This window comes from Centroberyx gerrardi, chromosome 20, assembly GCF_048128805.1.
Source record: "Centroberyx gerrardi isolate f3 chromosome 20, fCenGer3.hap1.cur.20231027, whole genome shotgun sequence".
NCBI classification, from domain to species: Eukaryota; Metazoa; Chordata; class Actinopteri; order Beryciformes; family Berycidae; genus Centroberyx; species Centroberyx gerrardi.
Window position 1 is genome coordinate 15,672,197 of NC_136016.1, and position 19,993 is coordinate 15,692,189.

General features: G+C 42.0%; 2 protein-coding genes across 3 annotated transcripts in view; both read left to right on the forward strand.

The window, feature by feature from the left end:
- The first annotated feature begins 421 nt into the window (after positions 1–421).
- LOC139911142 (glycylpeptide N-tetradecanoyltransferase 1-like) lies at positions 422–7,787 on the forward strand. Its single transcript, XM_071898646.2, has 12 exons — positions 422–474; positions 643–754; positions 1,425–1,569; positions 2,179–2,297; positions 2,464–2,555; positions 3,177–3,293; positions 3,687–3,857; positions 4,139–4,247; positions 4,738–4,908; positions 5,692–5,859; positions 6,393–6,530; positions 7,450–7,787. The coding sequence occupies exons 1-12, from the start codon at positions 455–457 to the stop codon at positions 7,471–7,473; spliced, it is 1,386 nt and encodes a 461-aa protein (XP_071754747.2). The 5' UTR covers positions 422–454; the 3' UTR covers positions 7,474–7,787.
- A 2,676-nt stretch (positions 7,788–10,463) lies between these two features.
- The window catches only part of svild (supervillin d), a 59,075-nt gene continuing 49,545 nt past the window's right edge, over positions 10,464–19,993 (forward strand). For both annotated transcript variants that reach the window (XM_071898645.2, XM_071898644.2), the window contains exon 1: positions 10,464–10,824. The gene's annotated coding sequence lies outside the window, so the exon portion shown is untranslated. The remainder of the gene's footprint in view (positions 10,825–19,993) is intronic.

The following is a 19,993-nucleotide window of genomic DNA, read 5'->3' on the forward strand; positions in this document are numbered from 1 at the left end:
CCTACTATTGTTTCACCTAGCTGATTTGTTGTCCTCAGCCTAGTTTATTGCCAAATTGCTTAGCCTCTAACATATTGAACATTATCTAAGATCATCAAATCCACAAGAGAAATTAAGGTCTGGAAAAAGTACAGAATTTTTAACAGAATATATATAGCAACCCTGCAATGAGACAACCTTAGCTGAGCCTGAGCCAAAGGATCAAGCTGCTGCTATGAGCTGCAGTCTGCAGCAGTGCTCTATTCAGCTACTGTCTGATATATCAAGACCTTGAGAAGTTATAATTAATAGTCAGTATTGTTCTGAGTTATCTGTTGAGTGGGAGGGAGTAGGGTGTGGGCGACTGAGGCGGCCGCTCTCCTCCCCTCACTGTTCACTGAGATAAGAGCTGAAAAACCACAAATGTGTCAGAAAACACCCCTCTTTCAACTTTAGAGACTCTCACTTCTGTACAATGACTGATTCCAACGTGCTGTAAGTAACTATCCTTTCCATAAGTTACAGTAAAGAAAATTAATAAGATAAATGCAAAAAAGGGTTGTAGAAATCTTGATGTTATGAATCGTTGCAATGTAGGTTAAAATTTGAGTTGTTGGTGAGATTGACTATGCAGGAATGTCAATGCATGGAAATGTCTTTTAGTGATGAGAAGCTGACAGTGGAAGAGGACAGTGGAAGTCTGAAAAAGAGCAAAAAGAAGCAAAAGAAGGAAGATGCCTGGAGGCCAGAAGGATCCAAAGACCCATTTGCCATGGTTTGTGTCTTTATGTGTGTGTGTGTGTGTGTGTGTGTGTGCTTGTTTGTCTCTAAGTGCATGCTCATAAACTTGTGCTTATATCTACTGTATACACTAAGTCACACATCATACACATTTGCATAACTGTAGGAAATATAAAATAAAATAGGGGTGTGAGCCAACAAAGCAAACAAAAAATTATCTCACAAGGAATTTAGTGAAATTTAATGAGGAATAATGTCACACAACTAGTTTCTATGAATTGCTTCACTGAGTACCTCCTTTTCTCTTTTTGGTCACCTTAGGAAAAGAAGGTTTCTTTGTGGTCTTTCACATGTTTCCAATCCAATGCTACACATTATGCTTCTCCCCCAAGAATGGTACAATATGGCAATACACTGCCATGCTATTCCTACTGAGGCAACCCATGCTGGCAATATATGCAGTGATAGTACTGTAAAGAACTTTAGGGTCCACCAAAGTGATTTATTTTAACCAAGCTTGCCTGTTTTCTCTGTCTGTTGTAATTATCTGTTTTTCACTGTGGGTATGGATAGTCAAGCCTTTTTATGGGTCGGACTTCCATTTGTTTCGTCTGTCCATGTGATTACTAGCTGCTGTGTGACAGCCAAACATCCCCTTGGAGATTAATAAAGTATCTGTCCTGTCCCGTTCCGTCCCGTCCCAGCTGGATGCTCTGCCAGAGGAGAAGCAGCAGGAGATCCAGAGAGCCCTCCACCTCTTCTCCCTGGGCCAGACTGTGCCCAAGACCCTGCAGCAGGCCAAGAGACACACCTACCGCTTCTGGGACACACAGCCTGTCCCCAAACTGGGTAAGGAGCACACACACCCTGTAATGACACCCACTGGTGACATGAGTACATTGAGTCTTTACTTTAGTAAAAGCAGAAATATTGTGCTGGAATAATAAAAGTGGACGTCCTTGGCTCAAAAATCTACTCAAGTATCGAAGTATGTGTTATTGAATGTACAGAAACATGTTGGCTGCTTCAGGGTAAAATAATGCATGATATAAAAAATGAAAGGATTGCATTTTTTGAATACCAAGCCCTTTTTCTTAGAAACGACTATTTACTGTCTACTATGAAAAGAATCACATTTGCTTTCAGATGCAGCAGAGTAAAAGTTTCCTAACTTTGAAATACTCAAGTCAAGTACCTCAAAACTGTAGCCTCTGTATCACAGTACATACTAATTTCTTTAATTTAAAGTGGATTTATATTTTTTTCTCTCAGTTGCAAGAGCTTTCAGGTTCAATTCAGCTTTGAGTTGTGTTTTTGTACACATTTTAAGAGGGAGTGGACATCACCTTAAAATCTCTTGTCAACACCAAAACATTATACAGTATGCATACGTTTATCAGTCAATATCAGTAAAATATAGAGGATCAAATTGTGGTGCAGAACTCTTTGTTTCCTCAGGTGACAGTATTACGACCCACGGCCCCATAGCGGAGGGCGAGGCCAGAGTGCGTGAGGAGCCCTACTCTCTACCCCAAGGTTTCTCCTGGGACACTCTGGATCTGACCAGTCCCGCTGCGGTGGGTTACTTATGCACTATATCATCGGAAATGTCATATCTGATAAATGCCAGCTTTTCGGGAATGAAGAAAGACTGGTTTATTTCCCCATTGATCCCATGGGTCACAAAACATTTAGTGGGAGATCCTACAAGGCATTTCAATGTGTTTTCCCTCTGCCATTCAGCTAACAGAGCTATGCACTCTACTAAATGAGAACTACATGGAAGAAGATGACAACACCATCCGATTTGACTTCTCTCCTGAATACCTGCAATGGTAAGTTTGAAGCACGGGCAATTTCTCCTTTTGATTCATAGCTTTCTTTTTTTTCTTTTTGACCTTTTATTCATCCTGGGGAAGCTGTAATTCAGCACCACCCTGCTTCACATTCATACAGTTTCACACCTTCACACCTGGAGGCTGCCCAGTACAACCACAGTCTACTTTTGTCAGCCACTGAGCCGCTGCACTGAAGGAATTGGGGGTTTAGTGTCTTAAGAGGGCAGCATTTTGTCTTTCATTCCCCCCACCCAACTGTCCCAGCTCAAACCAGCGACATATCAGTCACAAGCCCGCTCCTCCAATTTCTTGGCTACTGCCTTTTTTTCTCTGTGATCTGCAAAAAAAAATGGTATCTCCACCTTCAGAGACCACTTACATCAAAATATAATAACATTTACTTTGAAAAAATAATTAGCACAAGCATCCCAGGAACTGGCACAGATCCCTAGCCCTGAGGATGAGAAGCGCTGGTGTATGTATTGAGCTTAGTCCTTTCATTCTCATTTCTTTCACTGGGAAATTGTATGCCTAATTATCAGACTTTGTTAAACCGCCCTTACTCGCATTTATTCACGGAGTGATTTTGCAGACTGTTGTCACTCTCTTCCTCTCAAGGGCTCTGCAGCCTCCTAACTGGCTGGCCCAGTGGCACTGCGGTGTGAGAGTAAACACCAATAAGAAGTTAGTCGGCTTCATCGCTGCTGTTCCTGCTGATGTCCGCATATATGACACGTGAGTAGCTCATAGATGGATGGATAGATGGATGGATAGATAGATAGATAGATAGATAGATAGATAGATACTGTAGATAGATAGATAGATTTGTTTGTTTGTTTGCGGTGTGGAATCAAATAAGTAGTACTCTATAAATTCTTCTATTTCTCTTCAACTACTACTACTATTCCACATGATACTGTATATTGTATCAGATAAGTAATACATTACTATGCCATAGTATGACATAGTTTAAGATGCTTTATGTTTCTGGAAAAGGCTTGTCTTTGCTTTGTCATATTTGCTTTGGCATATTGTAGCAAGCTGGTTCATGCACAGCAGTAGAATTTTCTTGCAAATATCTCAAAGCGAATCCCCAAAATAGGCTTCATGACAGAATGTGTTCTCCAGGGAGAAGCGGATGGCACACGTCAAACTCCTGTGTGTCCACAAGAAGCTGCGCCTCAAGCGGATGAGTCCAGTTCTGATCCGAGAGCTGACCAGACGGGTCAACCAGCAGGGCCTCTACCAGGCCGTCTACACAGCTGGCATAGTGCTGCCCACACCACTAGGCACCTGCAGGTACTCGTCTGTATATTCCAGGATTTGGGTTGATCAACATTTGATTCAAATGTAATATGAAAGTGACATGTATTCTCACTATTCTGGTCATGGGTGTTACAGTTTGCTACTAAATCAGGTCTGGAAATAGCAAAGTCTTTTAACGTAGGGCCTCATGTGTGTCTTTATAGGGGTCCTTGACATATAAAGTATGTTTTAGAGTCTTTGGTAAGAGCTTTACATTCTGTATTCTGTTATTTGTGTGTGTGCATGCGCGCATCTGTGTGTGTTCGTTCTATCAGCTACTGGCATCGGTCTCTGAACCCCCGTAAGCTGATGGATGTGAGCTATCCTGGTCTGAGACAGAACATGAGCCTGCAGAGAGCTCTAAAGCTCAACCGCCTGCCTGAGGTTAGTATGTGCTGCCCCCTTGAGGCAGATATCTGTTAGTGCCACTATAGACCGGCCCACCAAGAGCTCACAGCGTAAATGTGTTGATTAAAGCAGGTATAAGGAGTATACTTACCCATTTTTATGTGTAATCAAAGTAGATTAATCTATAAGCCAAATTCCCATTTAAATATGTAAGAAAAGACATTTTAGGCATTCAGCTGACACTCTTATCCAGGGTGACAATGAAAGTTCAATGTCTTGCTCAAGGACAAAGCTCAAACCTGTGAGCTTTCACTTATGGGACGTCTCTTTGATCACTTGTCACCGTACGCGGCATTCAAATTATTTAAAGATATTGTTTTGAAGTGTCATGAACTCCTAATAACGCACCTCCTTAATGTCACTTTAATATCATCTTTCTTGTTACTGAAGTGTTTTATTGAAATATCTCAGCATAAATTTATCAGTCCCTCTACTTTCTTTCTTTCCATCTACTTCATCTACTAAGGTGACGAAGACAGCAGGTCTGCGTCCAGCGACCATAGAGGATGCTGTGGGGATACACTCCCTACTCCAGGCAAACCTCCACAAGTTCCACCTCAGCCCCATCCTGTCTCTGCAGGACGCACAACACTGGCTGTTGCCAAGGGAGAATGTGATTGACACCTACGTGGTGGAGGTCAGACCTTCCAGTTGCTCAAATACAGGGGTGTTTCTGGCTTTTAAAGAGGTTTTGGTTGTAACATTGCTGGAGTAGTTGGTTTTGTGTGTGGGAACCAGGATTTGAAGAATGTCTAAGGGCAAACGATAAACAGGAGCACCCACAAGGCTGTTGGAGCACTAAGCAAGGGAAAAACATAAATGCAATGCATTCAGAAGCAGATAAAAGACATTTCCCTTTTAGGGCTTTGTATATTTCCCATTTTTGTTTGATGAGCAAAAACACTTAACCTGTGTAAAAGTTGAATAGGCATGGATAATCCTGCAAATACCCCAGGTTTGACTGCTTGTGTTACTTAGCAACAACCTTTTAAATTGATGTTAAAAGCCAAATAATCATAGGCTTACAATGTCAAGACTGCCACACATCATTTCAAATGCATAATAGTTTCAGACAATCCTCACAAGTCATTTGATTTTGCATTCAGTCTCAATGTCCTATTTTTTAAGTGAAAAAAAAAATAATAATAAAATAAAATACAGTGAGGCGATTTTGCTTGTTTCCATTGCAGTTTTACTTGTTTTTACTGCCAATATCTTGAAGTAAGACAGAACATTATACTTGTTTAAAGACAATATCTTGAAACAAGCTGCTTTGGAAGCAAGCAAACTTTTCTCACCCTACTGGGAGATTTTTTCACTTAAAGTAAGAAAATTAACATTTTAAGACTGATTACATTAAATAACTTCTCTGCATGAGTTAATTGATCGTCTTTAACTCCCCTCCCCTGCCCACACACAGGCTGCTGATGGCACGCTGACAGCCGCGGTGAGTTTCTACAGCGTCTCAAACAGGGTGTTGAACCACCCAGTCCACACCGGCCTGAAAGCAGCTCATCTCCTTTGCCTCGTCTCCACTGCTGCAGACCTGGCCGACCTCATGGAGGACACACTGGTCCTGGCTAAAGCTGTGAGTGTGTCAGAGTCAGAGTCGCTATCATTTACCAAGTAATTTACCAGGCAAGACGAACTGAATGACAGTAGACTAAACATGAACACACTATAAATGCAAATACATTCAGCATGTGCATATGTGCATATGTGTGTTAGTATGGATACACAGAAGTTAGTCATCCGTCACAGATTACTGACAACCTTGCTCAAAAATGTAATCGGTAACATAATCCATCACAATTCATAACATTCCAGTAATGTAACCTGAATAATATCAGTTAGATTTGGATTACTTTGCCTCCAAACTAGACAGAATGTGCAGTTAAATGAACAATGTATTCTATGTTAGAGGCTGTAATTTGAATAGTGTTATTATCATTATCTACAACCATTATCAACAATTATTTCAATAGGTCTTTGTGTAAAATTAGGTTTGTGTCTATGATCACAAAATGAAATCTCACTTTCTCTCTCTTTTCCTGCCTCTCTCTCTCTCTCTCTCTCTCTCTCTCTCTCTCTCTGTCTCTCTCTCTCCTCTCTCTCTGACAGAAAGGTTTTGACGTCTTCACTGCTCTCGATGTGATGGAGAACAAGTGCTTTCTGGAGAAGCTCAAATTCAGCATCAGTGACAAGAACCTTCACTATTACCTGTACAACTGGATGTGCCCCAACATAAGCCCAGACAAGGTACTCAGTGCTGCAATATCAGCACCTGTCAAGATGCCTCACAGTTACACAGTGTATTCAAAGACCAAACCTTCCCACATGCATTCTATCTGCTGACAGATGTGTATCTTTGAAGAGTTCAGCTCCAAATTGCTATGGATCCGTTCTGGGAGAAGATATCACTATACCTCAAATTCATCATGCAATATCGCTGAAATATAGACTCTCTGATCTGTTCAAACGTTATGATGTTGTCAACCCAGGACTTCAATTACAGATATCTGATTGTGGAAAGAAACTCTTCTAATCTCTCCTGACACTTTCCATTATTGTAGTATATATTAGAAACCATCAAACATGCATTTAGAGTCATTGGCCATTGAAACAGTTTTGTTAAGTGAAACAAGGGAGTAAATACTTTAACAAACTAGATTTCTACTGTGGCTTTAAATGTGGACCTTCAAATACATTTCTAGAATTACCTTTCCAGCTACAGTATGTTGCATAGACAAAGCACACACAACATCCTAGATAACTGCTTTTTGAAAATATTTTTAGATGAGTAAAATGTGCAAAATTCAAGTGGGAGAAGTGTAGATAAAGAAATGTTATTATAGTCTAATCGATGATTCATGGTACCGTTCGCTTCAAATTCAAGTTCCTTTTAGTGCCACGCAGGATAGTTGGTAGAATGTATTTCGGTACAGGTGAAAAATCATTCTGATACTAGCAGCAAATAGTGAGTAAAACATAAACACAGCAGATACAGCAATACAAAGTGCAGCAGTGCTATACTGTATTATATAAAATGCTATTAATTTGAGCGTCAAAGCTGACAGAAACACACACACTTTGTTGGTTCACTGGTGATTATTTGTTGTGTTTGATAGCTGCCAGCCAACAGTAATTCATCATAACGGGCTGTGTGTTTGTGTTACAGCTGGGCTTGGTGTTACCCAACTAACAGGCAGACGGGTGCTGAGGATGACAGGAACAAAGTGATTGGCAGGACGGAGGACATCAAGCTGCATCAACAAACATGCATTTGGGTTTCAAATTTAAATTAACATAGACTTGGGGGATTACAAAACACTCACACATGCATCTCTCCCTCACACACACACACATACACACACACACACACACACACAAATAAATGGGACACAGGAAATCAATAAAACATTCAATTTGTAAATGTATTGATGTCAGTTGTAATCCAGTTTCAGCGTCTGTGGAAAGAGAACAGACTGTTTCTGACAGGATGGAGAATTTATTAAATAGATCCACAAAGTTCAGAAAACAGCATCCTGTACTTCTTCATAACATCATGTAAGTGTGTGTGTGTATGTGTGTATGTGTCTGTGTGTGTGTGTGTGCGTAATTATATTGCCATGATTATTACTTGTGTATATTGGTTTCTGTCTGGTTCGGTCTGGTTTCATGACATTTGGTCTTTTGATTACAGAGGGCATTAAGGTTGATCCTCATTTTGAAAAGAATATATTACGGGTTAAAGGAATATTCTGTGACATTTCATATAAATACATTTCCTTTTTGTTGCTCTCTATTGCAAAGTGATATAACACAGTATAGTGATTCATCCTATAACCTTATAGATAAGGTTGGTGGTGCTTGGGAGGTTAGGCTATGTAGAATAAGTAGGCTGTTATGTCATGCTAAAAACATGCTATTGTGTGTCTTGTGCTTTGCTCTGCATCCTTGTGTTTGTCTTACATCATTCTGTTGTATGATTGATTGTTGATCAGTTAGATCTAGTTAGGCTCATTCTCTGTAAAGTCCTTTGAGACATGCTTGTGATAAAGGTCTATATAAGTAATATACACTTCGTTATACACTTCTGGCAGCAGCAAAAGCTTTTTTTTTTTAATAAGCGACCATGGCTAAACAAAGAAAGAAAAGAGCAGGCATGCTGGCCACACTGTTCGATTGACAGGTGATCTCTGTGAAGAGCACCAAAGATGACGACAAAATAATAAAACAGGGGTTTTGCAGATTATCACTTTAAGGGTAAAGGTTGATGTTATGTATTTGTATTCCAATGTTAGAGTTTAGGCAATACTCAGTGGAAGGTCCTCACGTGTATAGTAATACAAGTGCTTGTGTGTGTGTGTGTGTGTGTGTGCGTGTGTGTATGTGTGTGTGTGTGTGTGCGTGCGTGTGTGTGTGTGTGTGTCTGAGAGAGTCTCTGGGTACTTCAACAGGCAATTCACATAACCTCTGGTGACACTTACCGTTAGTGCAAGCAATAAATGAATCTGATTAGAGGACATGATCATAATTCTCTCTTTTTCTCTTTCTCTCTCTCTCTCTCTCTCTCTCTCACACACACACACACACACACACACACACACACATACACTCCCTGATACACACTCGCACATACACAAGAATAGCCTCTTTTTCTTTCCTTCTGTCTTTCTCTCTCTCACACAAATAAACACACACACATGCAAACATATACTCTGATATACAGTACATTCACACAGTTCACACAAAAGAGAAAACTGGAGATGCATTTTAATATCAGGTGGAAATGCAATCCACTTAAATCACATAGACACAATTCAGATACGAGATGAGTGTTTGTGAAAAGATCAGAAATTTTGTTTTTTCCCTGCATCACCAAAGCTGCAATAAAAATACATTCTAAATAACCAACAGAAATTCGACCTTGGAAGGAATAAATGCGATATAGTAATTTATGTTCTCACAACAGCTGAAATTGAAACCATAAGGTTCAAGAAAACAACAAGCCCCAACACATTCTGTCCTCATATTACCTCTTACACTGGCCTGAGAAGAAGGGGAATGTTGTGATAAGCAACTTGGCCACATGATGAGTCATTTGAGAGTTATTTGCTTATCACTGATTGCACTTTCTTATGTTTTGGACCCACAGAAAGTCAAGATGTTCAAGTCACCCTGTTTGAAGACTGAGTGATACAGTGAAGGTGCATCTGTAGACTAACGGCCTTGCTACAGCCATTAATTACCTTATATGGGAGGAAGATAGCATAAGCCTGTATACTGTACTTACACCTTCACAATATGAACAGCAGGAGGCGCTACAACCCTGGCTGTGCCTATGATGCATTTTCATGTGAACTACTGCACGTACAGGCACTGCAGGTGTGGTTACATAGATAACTTTACTGTGGGTGTATGATTTAGGAACTGAATATTTGAATTTACACTAAAAGCCACTAAAAACCAAGTGTTTGCGTACGTGTGAGACAGAGAGAGGGCGAGAGAGAGAGAGAGAGAGAGAGAGAGAGAGAGAGAGAGAGAGAGAGAGAGAGAGTTGGGGGGTGGGGGTTAGCATAAACTGAAACATAAAAGTGACTAGGCTATGCCCAATGTCACCAGGCCTACGCTGTCTCTCACACCTCTCTGTAAGTGAGAAAATTTCTTCAATTTTAATGTTGGCCTTATGCTGCCTTCAAGTGCTGTCGGAATTTCGCCGGTACTGCTTGGGCGCACTTGAAGGCGAGAAAACAGGAATTTCCCATGGAAGTGTTATTTCTTATGATACCTGAGTTGCTAGGTGTGACATTTAAGGGGCGGAGAGCATAGAAGCCGTCTCAATAGTCAAAATGTAGCCTATGTATTTTTGTCATTATCAGTTACAGGCCTGATGCCCGTTTCCTCATCTTCATTCCGCTGCTGCAACACTAAAGTAGCTCTGTGCCGCCTGATTTATTATTCAAATAAGCCAACAGCTACCGACACTGTTACATGGTTTATTTTGTTATTCCCGCACTTAAATGCACCAAAAAGTCGTGCTTACAACTTGGTACTCAAAAGTAGGCGCTTACGGGAAGCACGTGAAGGCAGCACTACACTTCTCATTTTCAGCTCGGTCCAATCAGCAGCAAGAAGGCATTTCAAGTTTTGAAGTGAGTGAGACTCGCCGCACTGCCGCTTGTGAACCCTGTCAGAGCAGGAGAGAGTGGTGCAGCTCCGAGCCGGGTCTCCTCTGAACCTCCCACGACCTCAACGATAGGTTTAGGAAAGCCAAACTCTTTTCGAAGAAGAAAGGCGTCGTTTTATTTCCATTTCCTCTTGTTTGATCTGTCGTCGAGGACTCTCCTCTCGTCGTTGTGGACGACTCCTAACGACGTGCGTAGCATTCTCGTGAACCTAGCTAAAAACAATTGTGTGCTTTTTGAAATAACTTTTCAAGCTGCATGAACAGATCTGCGAAAAAATAACCATCCGCCTGAACAGGTTCCCATAATACTATTTTGGGGAATGTTGTTTCCTGACTTGTTTGCAGAACTCCAAAACATTGCAGGTATGTTGACATAAAATGGCAAGTGATGTAACGTATACAATGCGTCTGTATCATGTGTGTGTATTGCTGCGGCGTAACAAACTAGTAACAAACTGATGCTGTCACTCCCATTGAGTGAGGCGTTAGAACAAGTGTTTCCTTAGAATTGAATGTATTTGTCAGAGATGTTTTAGAAAATCCCCATCAATAACAATGATGTTTTGTGACACATACAGTACTGTAACATACAAGGATGTGCTCAGTGCGTAGCTTTATGTCGAAACGCTGTTACACACACTCCTGTTGTCATTGCATTAGTCACTGCAGTTTCCTTCCTTAAATATTAGCCTAGTTCTCAGGTTAACATTAACAGAATGATTACAGTAGACATAGATGTTGCACAATTCTGATATTTGCTTAAATTAACCCATTGCTCATCATATATTCCTAAGAACCTGCAATTATTTTATTGAAGCTGGTGTCTTTATGCAAGTTTCGGTCCATCCCATCTGGTTTAGCCTAAGCCCATTTACAGAACATTGTATATTCTTTCATACAATACTTATCCTGCACCATTTTGTTAAGGCAGGTCTCTTTTGTGGGAGTCTCGGTGCGTCCTATCAAGTGACAGCCCTTCCAAGCCAGCTGGTGTGCCAACCCCAATGAACATGCCTGTCATTCACATAGTCTGCTTGAATGGAGGGGCCGTGCCGCACTGAATGAGCTCCAAGTCATACCAGCTAGCTTGATCCTTTAACCCACTGTCTTTGGACTTGGCTCACTGCCCAGAAATGTAGTGGTTGAGGGAGACTAGTTGACAAGAGCTCGCCTCCCCTCCCCTCTCCTCTCCCTCCAAGTGAGACCGAGCCCCTGAGTAGTCCCTCTGCAAACAATGACCGAGAGGAGTGAGCATTTGGGGAAGTGTTCTGCAAAACACCTGTGAAAACAAAGGGATAAGAAAGTGAGAGAAAGCCAAAGCCCAAAACGACATATGCTGAAATGGTTTCAGGACTGACTGTGTCACTCACTGTACACTCTTGGTCAGCCATTTTGGTTTTTTCCATTTCTGCTGGAGTGAAAAGGGTTAGGGTATAACAACAGACTAGATTATGTGAGTTAGCTTGAGATAGTTTGCAATCAAAGTCATGTTTGTCTGTGTCAAATTGGCATGGAAGGCTTATGCAAATACATGCAAACCGCTGGGGTGACAAGAGCACAGGGAGATGTATGAGGTTTGTTTGATCTCTGTGTTTAAATATGGTGGGTGTGTGTATTTTATAAAAGTGTGCAAATTCTTTGCGAGGTATATGTGTGTCCAGTGTGATATGGATCTGCATTGCTTTCAGCAGTCATTTTTTATGCAACTGGGATTAGCTCTTATCACTAGTCACCACCTGGCTGTGTAAATATATGTTTTTGTCCAAAATTGTATATATTTTAGTGAACATTCATTACTTGAAGTTTGTCATACATCTCTAAAAATACAAGATCCAGTCTGTAAAAGTGGTATCATTTAGTCAACCAGGGAGGAATCAGTTGCCTACTATCCTTCAAAAAGTACTATAATTGTTTTTAATTTTGTGCTGTCAATCATTTTGTAAGAGTAGCTGTTACTTTTCTTCAAATGGTGGATATCACAGTTTGGAATGAAACTCATGATGTGCAGCTTCACTTCAGAAGGTTCTGTTATTTGAGGTTTGCCAGACTGTAATTTTCCCATAGTAAAGTATCTCTGACAGCGGCTTGTGTCACAACAGGCTTCCCATGATCTTCCTCAACCATCAGCTGGTGTTGAGCAAGATAGGAGAAGAATGCTGAAAGATGCCGTGATAGGGCACACTGTCTGTCTGTCACATTTTTTGGGACAACATGCATTTGTGTCACATAACAGATAACAAAGCATGTTGCTTCAATACAGTATGTGTTGCCGTTACCATTGTTGTGTTGAAAAGTAACACAAAAGATGACTTGTTGAACAAATCCCTGTCTCCACTGAGCAAACGCTAACCTGTGCAGGGCAGCTCGAACAGAACGTGTCCAAACATGGAGTGGCTGTTAAGTGTTTTTTTTTTCTCTTTCACACACATAATTCTGCTGCTCTTTACCTGCTTTTTCTTTGGACCATGTAAAGATCCCAAACAAAGAGACAGAGGGTCCATTGTTGTTGGGTAGTTAAGCGAGTGTTATGAGGTAGTGGTAAGTGTTATCATTCACCTGAACGCCTCATGTCAGTCTAGGGGCGGTGTTGGGTTGCCCCTGCAGGGATCTTGTTACTCAACTCTGTGGAGAGAGGGCTTTTGCAGGGAGGAGGGGCGTGCTGTGGATGAGGGCTCCTGCTGTAGAGACTTGTCCTGTATGGGGCATGGTTTACTGCATCGGAGCGGATGGGGTGGTAACATTTGCATCTGTATGTTAGTCATTTTGCTGATGCTCTTATCCAGAGTGGCTTACAGTGTGCGCAACAGTAGATCAAGCTTCAATTCCTGCATCACCAGCATTACAAGCAAACAATAGTAAAGAGTGCAAGGGTCAGAGGCACAGTCCTTTGACAATAGATGTAAAAAATATCTCAGTGTCTCTAGAATGATAGAGAAGTGCTAGGTTAAGAGCTAAGCCAGAAAATCAGAATGATTTTTTATGCTTTTAATAAAGCGTGCCAAAATACTGTCTCAGCTAAATTGAGAACGGATTTACTTGACCCTCACCAACAACGGAGAGCATTGCATTTTGTTGTTTGGCAGCTGTGTGTTTGAGCTGATTTTTGGCTGCCATGGGAGGACTTCCCCTCTCACTTGAAGGCCTCTCATAAGGCCTTCATTCTGTTGCCTCACCTTTGTTTGCACCGATTCAGTTTATTTAAACTCATATTTAATCGGTCAGTGTTGCCGTTTTGCCAGCATGCTGCGATAAAGGTGAGGGATTTTGTTCAGTGCACTGAGTTAATCTACCTCACACGAAGTGTTGCTCAGCTGAATAGTAAATGAGGGGATATAAAAACTCCCTCTTGTTAAATTAGGATTGTAATTTAGATTTATATGTGTAATTAAGGTTTTTAACAAGCCGCTGAGAGGAAAAGGCCTGAAATAACTGTGTACCCGGAATGGATACCCTCTATTTAGCTCAAAATTAGCCATGAACCACTTTTATTTTTATTTTGGATCAGCAGTGTGCAACTTTGAAGAAAGTTTTTGCCTGGGTCAACATGGATCTTTCAAAAAGTCAAGCTTTTGTCAGTTGTTTTCAGTGAAGGTTCTCTTATTTTATCTGCACCTGCATCTGATTGAAATATCACTCTGCGTTCTTTGGCAAAACGTTTACATTTTTGGCCTCCAGTGTATTTGTGATCATATTAAGAAGACTTAAGAATCAGTTGAAAGTACATAAAAGAGTCACATAAAAAAGAAACTGTGAGTGCAGACCTGTAATGAAGTTTATGCACAGAGTAAAGCAGCATTTACAGAATGATATCTATTACTGTAGTTATTGGCCAGCAAGAGATCATTTTTCAGTCTCTAGCTTCACCTGTCAGTGTTACTTAAGAAACTTGCTCCAAATGGGCTGCAAATTTGGCTGCAAAAAGTTAGGCTGCATCTAAAAAATCCACCCACTCACCCCCCTCATCCCTCCTCTCTCTTGATCTGACCCATCCTCTTTCCTCAGCACTCAGCAGGGTCCGATGTCGGCCGCCTCGCCAAGCGGTTGTACAGTACAAATATTTAGATTAAGCAGAAGGGATGTGACAACGTGAGCAATAGGAACTCCCCAGGGAAGAGTGCTAGGGGTTACCCGGAGGCTAATCTCCACTAAGACATATTTATAAACCCAGCTAGCAGTTAGAGTGGCTGGTTTCCAGCGTTGACTCCTAAGATGATAACTGTATTTGGTCAGCAACTGTACAGCCAAGGCCCATACAGATGACGTCTTTAACAAGTACAATATTCGCATAGCACACAACATATGGTTATACTTCTGACTTTCATTTGAGGTGCGCGCACATAATAGTTTCCATGCGAGGGGACAGCACGAGACCTTTCTCCTCACTACATTTCACTTTGTTTTAGCGCTGTGCCAGAGCAGGAGAAGTCTGCCTGACGCCATTGTCAAGTGAAATTAAAGGCAGAGAAAAAAAATCCCAGAGAGCTTTTGTAGTTCTTAAACCAATCACAATCCAGGGTAGTGTTCAAAACCAGCGAGTTGATGGGCAACATCTTGTGTGTATGTCAGCTAGGGTTTTATTGTCTTTGCGCACATGTGAGTCACAGAAGACAGTTGGTTGAGATACAAGGACCAAGAAGGAGACAATGAGAGTTGGCTGCCTGCCAGAAATAGCTGTCCCTCCATGAAACATCCATTGAATGAGACTAGCACAAACAGGTCTTGGTTGTGACCATATGTAGGGATATTGTTAAAGCCTTATGTTTGGACAAAACAGCAATAGTGAGGATGTGAGGGCTGCCTTGCATTGATCCTCATTTGACAAAACCACACAGTGTATCCAAATGTTACAATGCTGCTCCCATTAAGCTCATTCCCACAATTTTCTTGCCAGTAAAATAAATTGGGTGTACAGTAGAATCGTGTGTGCTGCAGAATCATTCCTGTATCAGTTTCTGCTGCTTGCTATAGCTCCAAAAAGTAAACTTCATAGGAATTAAGAAAGTATTCTCGTTTTCAGATGACAACCATGTGTTTTCGAAACTCAATTCACAAGAGAACCTGAAAAACCAATAAGGGAAGTTCGCTGGTTTTCACAGGGAAAGAGAAATATCAACCACAAACACCGTCATTCTCGGCAAGCTTTACATAATGAACATCCACACCTGACGCAGACCTAGTGGCCATGCAAATGAGTTTTTCCATTCAGGAAATGTCACATAGGCCTAAAGAGGGAGAAACACGTTTTGACTTTGCACTCCATCTCTGTGTACCTCAGTCAGCCTCAGGTTATTTGCTCTTCGTATTTAAGGCATTTTCCTTTTTACATTTTACTTTACGCATCACTCCCAGAGTGACTTTTACTGAGTGAGCAGTGAGGGGTTCAGTGCCTTGCTCAAGGGCACATTTTTTGGTTATAGGTTGATCTTAATAACCATTTGCAGAATGTGCTACCATTTCAGTATGCAACTGAAACCATCAGATTAGTTTATGTCTCTGTTATTGGTCTGGCATTAAATGGTTAATAGCACTACTGTTAATGCTGTATCTGTCAGCCATAGCCCATCCCCCCGCAAGTTGGGAGCCCCTTAACCCCTTCGCCCCCTACTCAGTAGCATTCCAGCTGTCCAGATGGTGTCTGCTCTGCACAGTGGACTGGACACCAGAGCTCAGAGAGAGACCCCATGACCGGGATATGCCGGATGAGTCGTTCCACCCCACTGATTTCCCCCCCCCCCCCTCTCTCTCTCTCTCTCTGTTCAGTCTTGACTGTATTTCGCAGGGCGCCTCTCTGGAGATGAACTAATTTTAAAGTCCATGCTGATAAGTTGTTGACAAGTGGAAAAGTCGAATTAGACGGTTTCCAGGGGGAGGCGCAGCTCTGTAGTTCATGGAGCAAGAGTGATATTAGAGATTACTCCCCCACATTTCGGTGTTTAGCCTAGGATTTTTCAAGAAGTAGGGTTGCATGATAATGAAGCAGAAAATCATATCACAATTATGTCATGAATTGCGATACATGCAGACATAGTTTATCATGTATCATAGTTTATCATAGAGTATCATGAATGGACTAATTGTTCTCCAGTTGTATATTTGTTTGGAGTAAACAATAAGGTGAGGTCATGCATTTTCATTACTGTTTACATTTTCTAGCTTCTTCTTGTGAACACAGTAGTTTGAAGTGTCCAAAGTCATTTGTTGGCAAATTCTTCCACCGTGGCCGTTTTTACATTTACATTTATTGGACAACAATGTCCTTTAAGCACACTAGGAAGAAAGTTGGGCCAGGAATTAGTAGAATGCTGGACGTACACAAGGAAGTAGTAAAAAATTAATCAAAACATCTTCAACTTGTTCTACTCACAGTGATTGACCCAGATTAGTTTACACACATTGACCACAGCCTTGCATTGAGTGCACTGATAAGGTCCTGGACAAATTGCATATTTCACTCTTCCCACCACAGGTTTGGCAAGTTTAGTGCACTAGTGTTGTTGGAGCGAGGCAATGCTTTCCGTAAATCAGTGGCAAACGTGTAACAAAGGGAGGTGATTGGGGTAAAGGTAGGTGCTTTCGCTGTAGCTACTACATCTGTCCTATAAACAGCCTGTGTGGGTGTTTGGGTCTGGCCTACATTAACTCTCTGAAAGGAATCCAACTTAGCACATTGTGTGTGGTGTGTGCACGTGCGTATGCGTGCGTGTGATCTGCTAGCTAGATAAAGCCCCATAAACCCCACCCTGCCTACTCCTCACTCCAGCCTCTGTGATCACAGCCTAGTAGGAAAGTGAATGTGTGTATTTGTGGAAGCCTGTTTTTGTGTCTCTAAGATTGCGTGCCAGTGTGCGCTGTACACCCACGTGTGTGTGTGTGTGTGTGTGTGTGTGTGTGTGTTTGTTTGCTTTCCCGTACGTCACATTTAATGGCTCCTTTGAATGCAGCGAGCAGAAAGCCGGAAGGCTGGGACAAAGGACTAGCCAAAAAAAAAAAAAAAAACACTCCAAAACAAACCGAGGAAAATATTTATACACACACACTTGTTCTTCTGTGTTAAACCTCATAGCTTCATTGAGCATTTGGAATACATAAGCCGTTGTCTCTCTTAACAAAGACTTCAAGGCACAGCAGAGGAGGCAGCACGCTTTCTTTGCCCGGTGACAAGCATTGTTGGTTCCGCCACAGTGCCGCTAAATCTCAAGCAGGTCAGTTCATACAGTTGTTACAGTGTCAGTTACAAAGGCAAAGCAGACTGCAGGCATGAGTAGCCGGGGGGTTGTTATGTCAACTGCCTTATGGGTGGCTGGCTACAGTCAGCAGGACTTCTGGTAAAAGGGATTTGGGGGAGTTTGTGTGTGTGTAAGAGGGAGAGAGAGAGACAGAGAGAGAGATGGATTAGTCTCAGGCCCTGTTTTTACCCCATCCTCCTCCTCCTCCTCCTGCAGCAGACCCCATCCTCCCTCCGCCCCCGTACCAGCAGACTGGGGCCTCTTGGCACCCTGGAGACACATGCCCCACAAAGCCATCACATCCACCCCCACAAAAGCCCCCTCTCTCCACCCTCCTATCCATCTTCTCTCACCTCTCTCCCCCTCCTCTAACCTCTCTAGTTCTCTCCGTTCTCCTATTCTACCCCCCCCCTTCTCTTCTGCGCTCTACTCTCCCTGCTCCCCTTTTCCGCATGCTACTCAACCCCCTCATACTCTTCGTCCTCCTTCCGCTACTCTCCCCTCTTCTTTTTGTCTCCTCACCTCCCCTTCACCCTCTTTTTCTCCCCTTTCCTTACCAGCTCAAGCCCAAGGAAGAGTTGAGTCATTTCAGTGGAGGGCTTCTTCCACGTTAGAACAACACACCCCTTCTGTCAGCGTCCTCCTCTGAAGCACTCTATTAGTGGAGGCCCGCTTTAGCAGGATGGTGTTGAAAAGCTCTGCAATTGCAATTAAATCTTCATTCTGCCTATGGTTGCAGGCAAGGCCCTTAAACCGACATAAGTGCAAAAAGATGGCTTTATAATGAGAAACACATTGGCCACTCAATATGTGGTCGATTATTGTATGAGGGTGGTTAAAAAAACACGTGACACACAGTAGACCCGCCCCCTTCTACAGTGTTTTTAGATGCATTTGTTGGGTTGAATGGATTGGGTGTAAGATACTGCTTAGCACATGTAAACGGTAGGGTTATTGGATTAGGGACTAATGACCCACGCTCAGGCCTATCTGCTCTTACTCGCTAGTCACATGACCTGGCAGCAGTCACACACACACACACATACAACATACATACTGTACACACTGCAGGAATTGAGAGAGGGCACACACTTTTCCTGCTGCCCAGCGATATGCCTTAGCCTTTCTGTTACGTCACTTTTGAATGCATAGTGAACATAAAAAGGTAAGATTGTGCTTTCCTTGAATCCCTGACAGGACTTTTTATGGGTTTTTTTTTTTACACTACAATAGAGGTGCAAAGACTTGGGAGACATAGGAGCAAACGTAAGCCACTGGAGTCCGTTCAGAGGCTTAAAGCAAGGAAATATCACTTTTGGAAGTCCTTCAAATGTCCGCAAGGAAATTACTGCTTGACGGTTCTGCACTTCAGAATATACTTTATGCTGTCCTCCTTAAGGGTCCCTGAACTTAGTCCAGAATCCCTCAAAACTGCAACCGCTAATGAACTTTTATGAAAAAGGACTGACAATCTCGCTGTTTTTGCCTGCTGCCTCTGCGATCCGTGCACTGGCACCTGGTTTTCTCAGTGGAGCAAAGTTTCCACTCTCCACCCTCTTCCCTTAGGAAGAATGTGTGTCAGAAGCTGGCTCTATCTTTAACTGCCTCCTCTCTCTGTCCATGGTGAAGGAAAGTTGATGTCTCTGTGTCTTAAGGCCTCTGTATTTGACTCTCGCGGCAACTTTATTTGGATTCCTGGATTTTTATGGTGGCAAAGCGTTGTCACAATAAAATAGTTGCTGGCATTCAGAGGCCTCGAGCACAGCCTTCTTCAAGCGTGAGTAAACTTGCAAAGGTACAAATTTTAAATCAAACGTCTGTCAAATGGGATCAAGTGTAAGACTGTGATGAGCCAGAGTTTTAAGATAAAAAAAAGATGAGATAAAACCAGCGATTCCTGTGGGGAGATTGAGTAAAAGCTGAAGTGAAATGATGCTGAATCATTTTCTTGACATTATTGCATGACGAAGGAGTGACTGGACACACTGATACCACAATTGCTACTGGTGGTTGGCTGGTAGCTGTCTTTGTTCCATTAGTGCTGTGACCCCTATCATTAGACTGATGACTTATAGGGAGCTGTGGGCACTATGGTCAAACTGAAAGAAAGAGTGTCTCTCATAAGACATTAATAGTTTGCTAAACAGAGCTTGCATGCAATGATCCTGGGCCATGACTAAACCCCAGGCTATCACTTTGTTTCTTCAAGCTTCAGTTTTGGCGCTCCTGTTGACTCATTATATGAGAAATCCCCAGATTTTTTTTATACAGTCAGTATTCCATGCAAATCCACTGTGTAAGCTTAG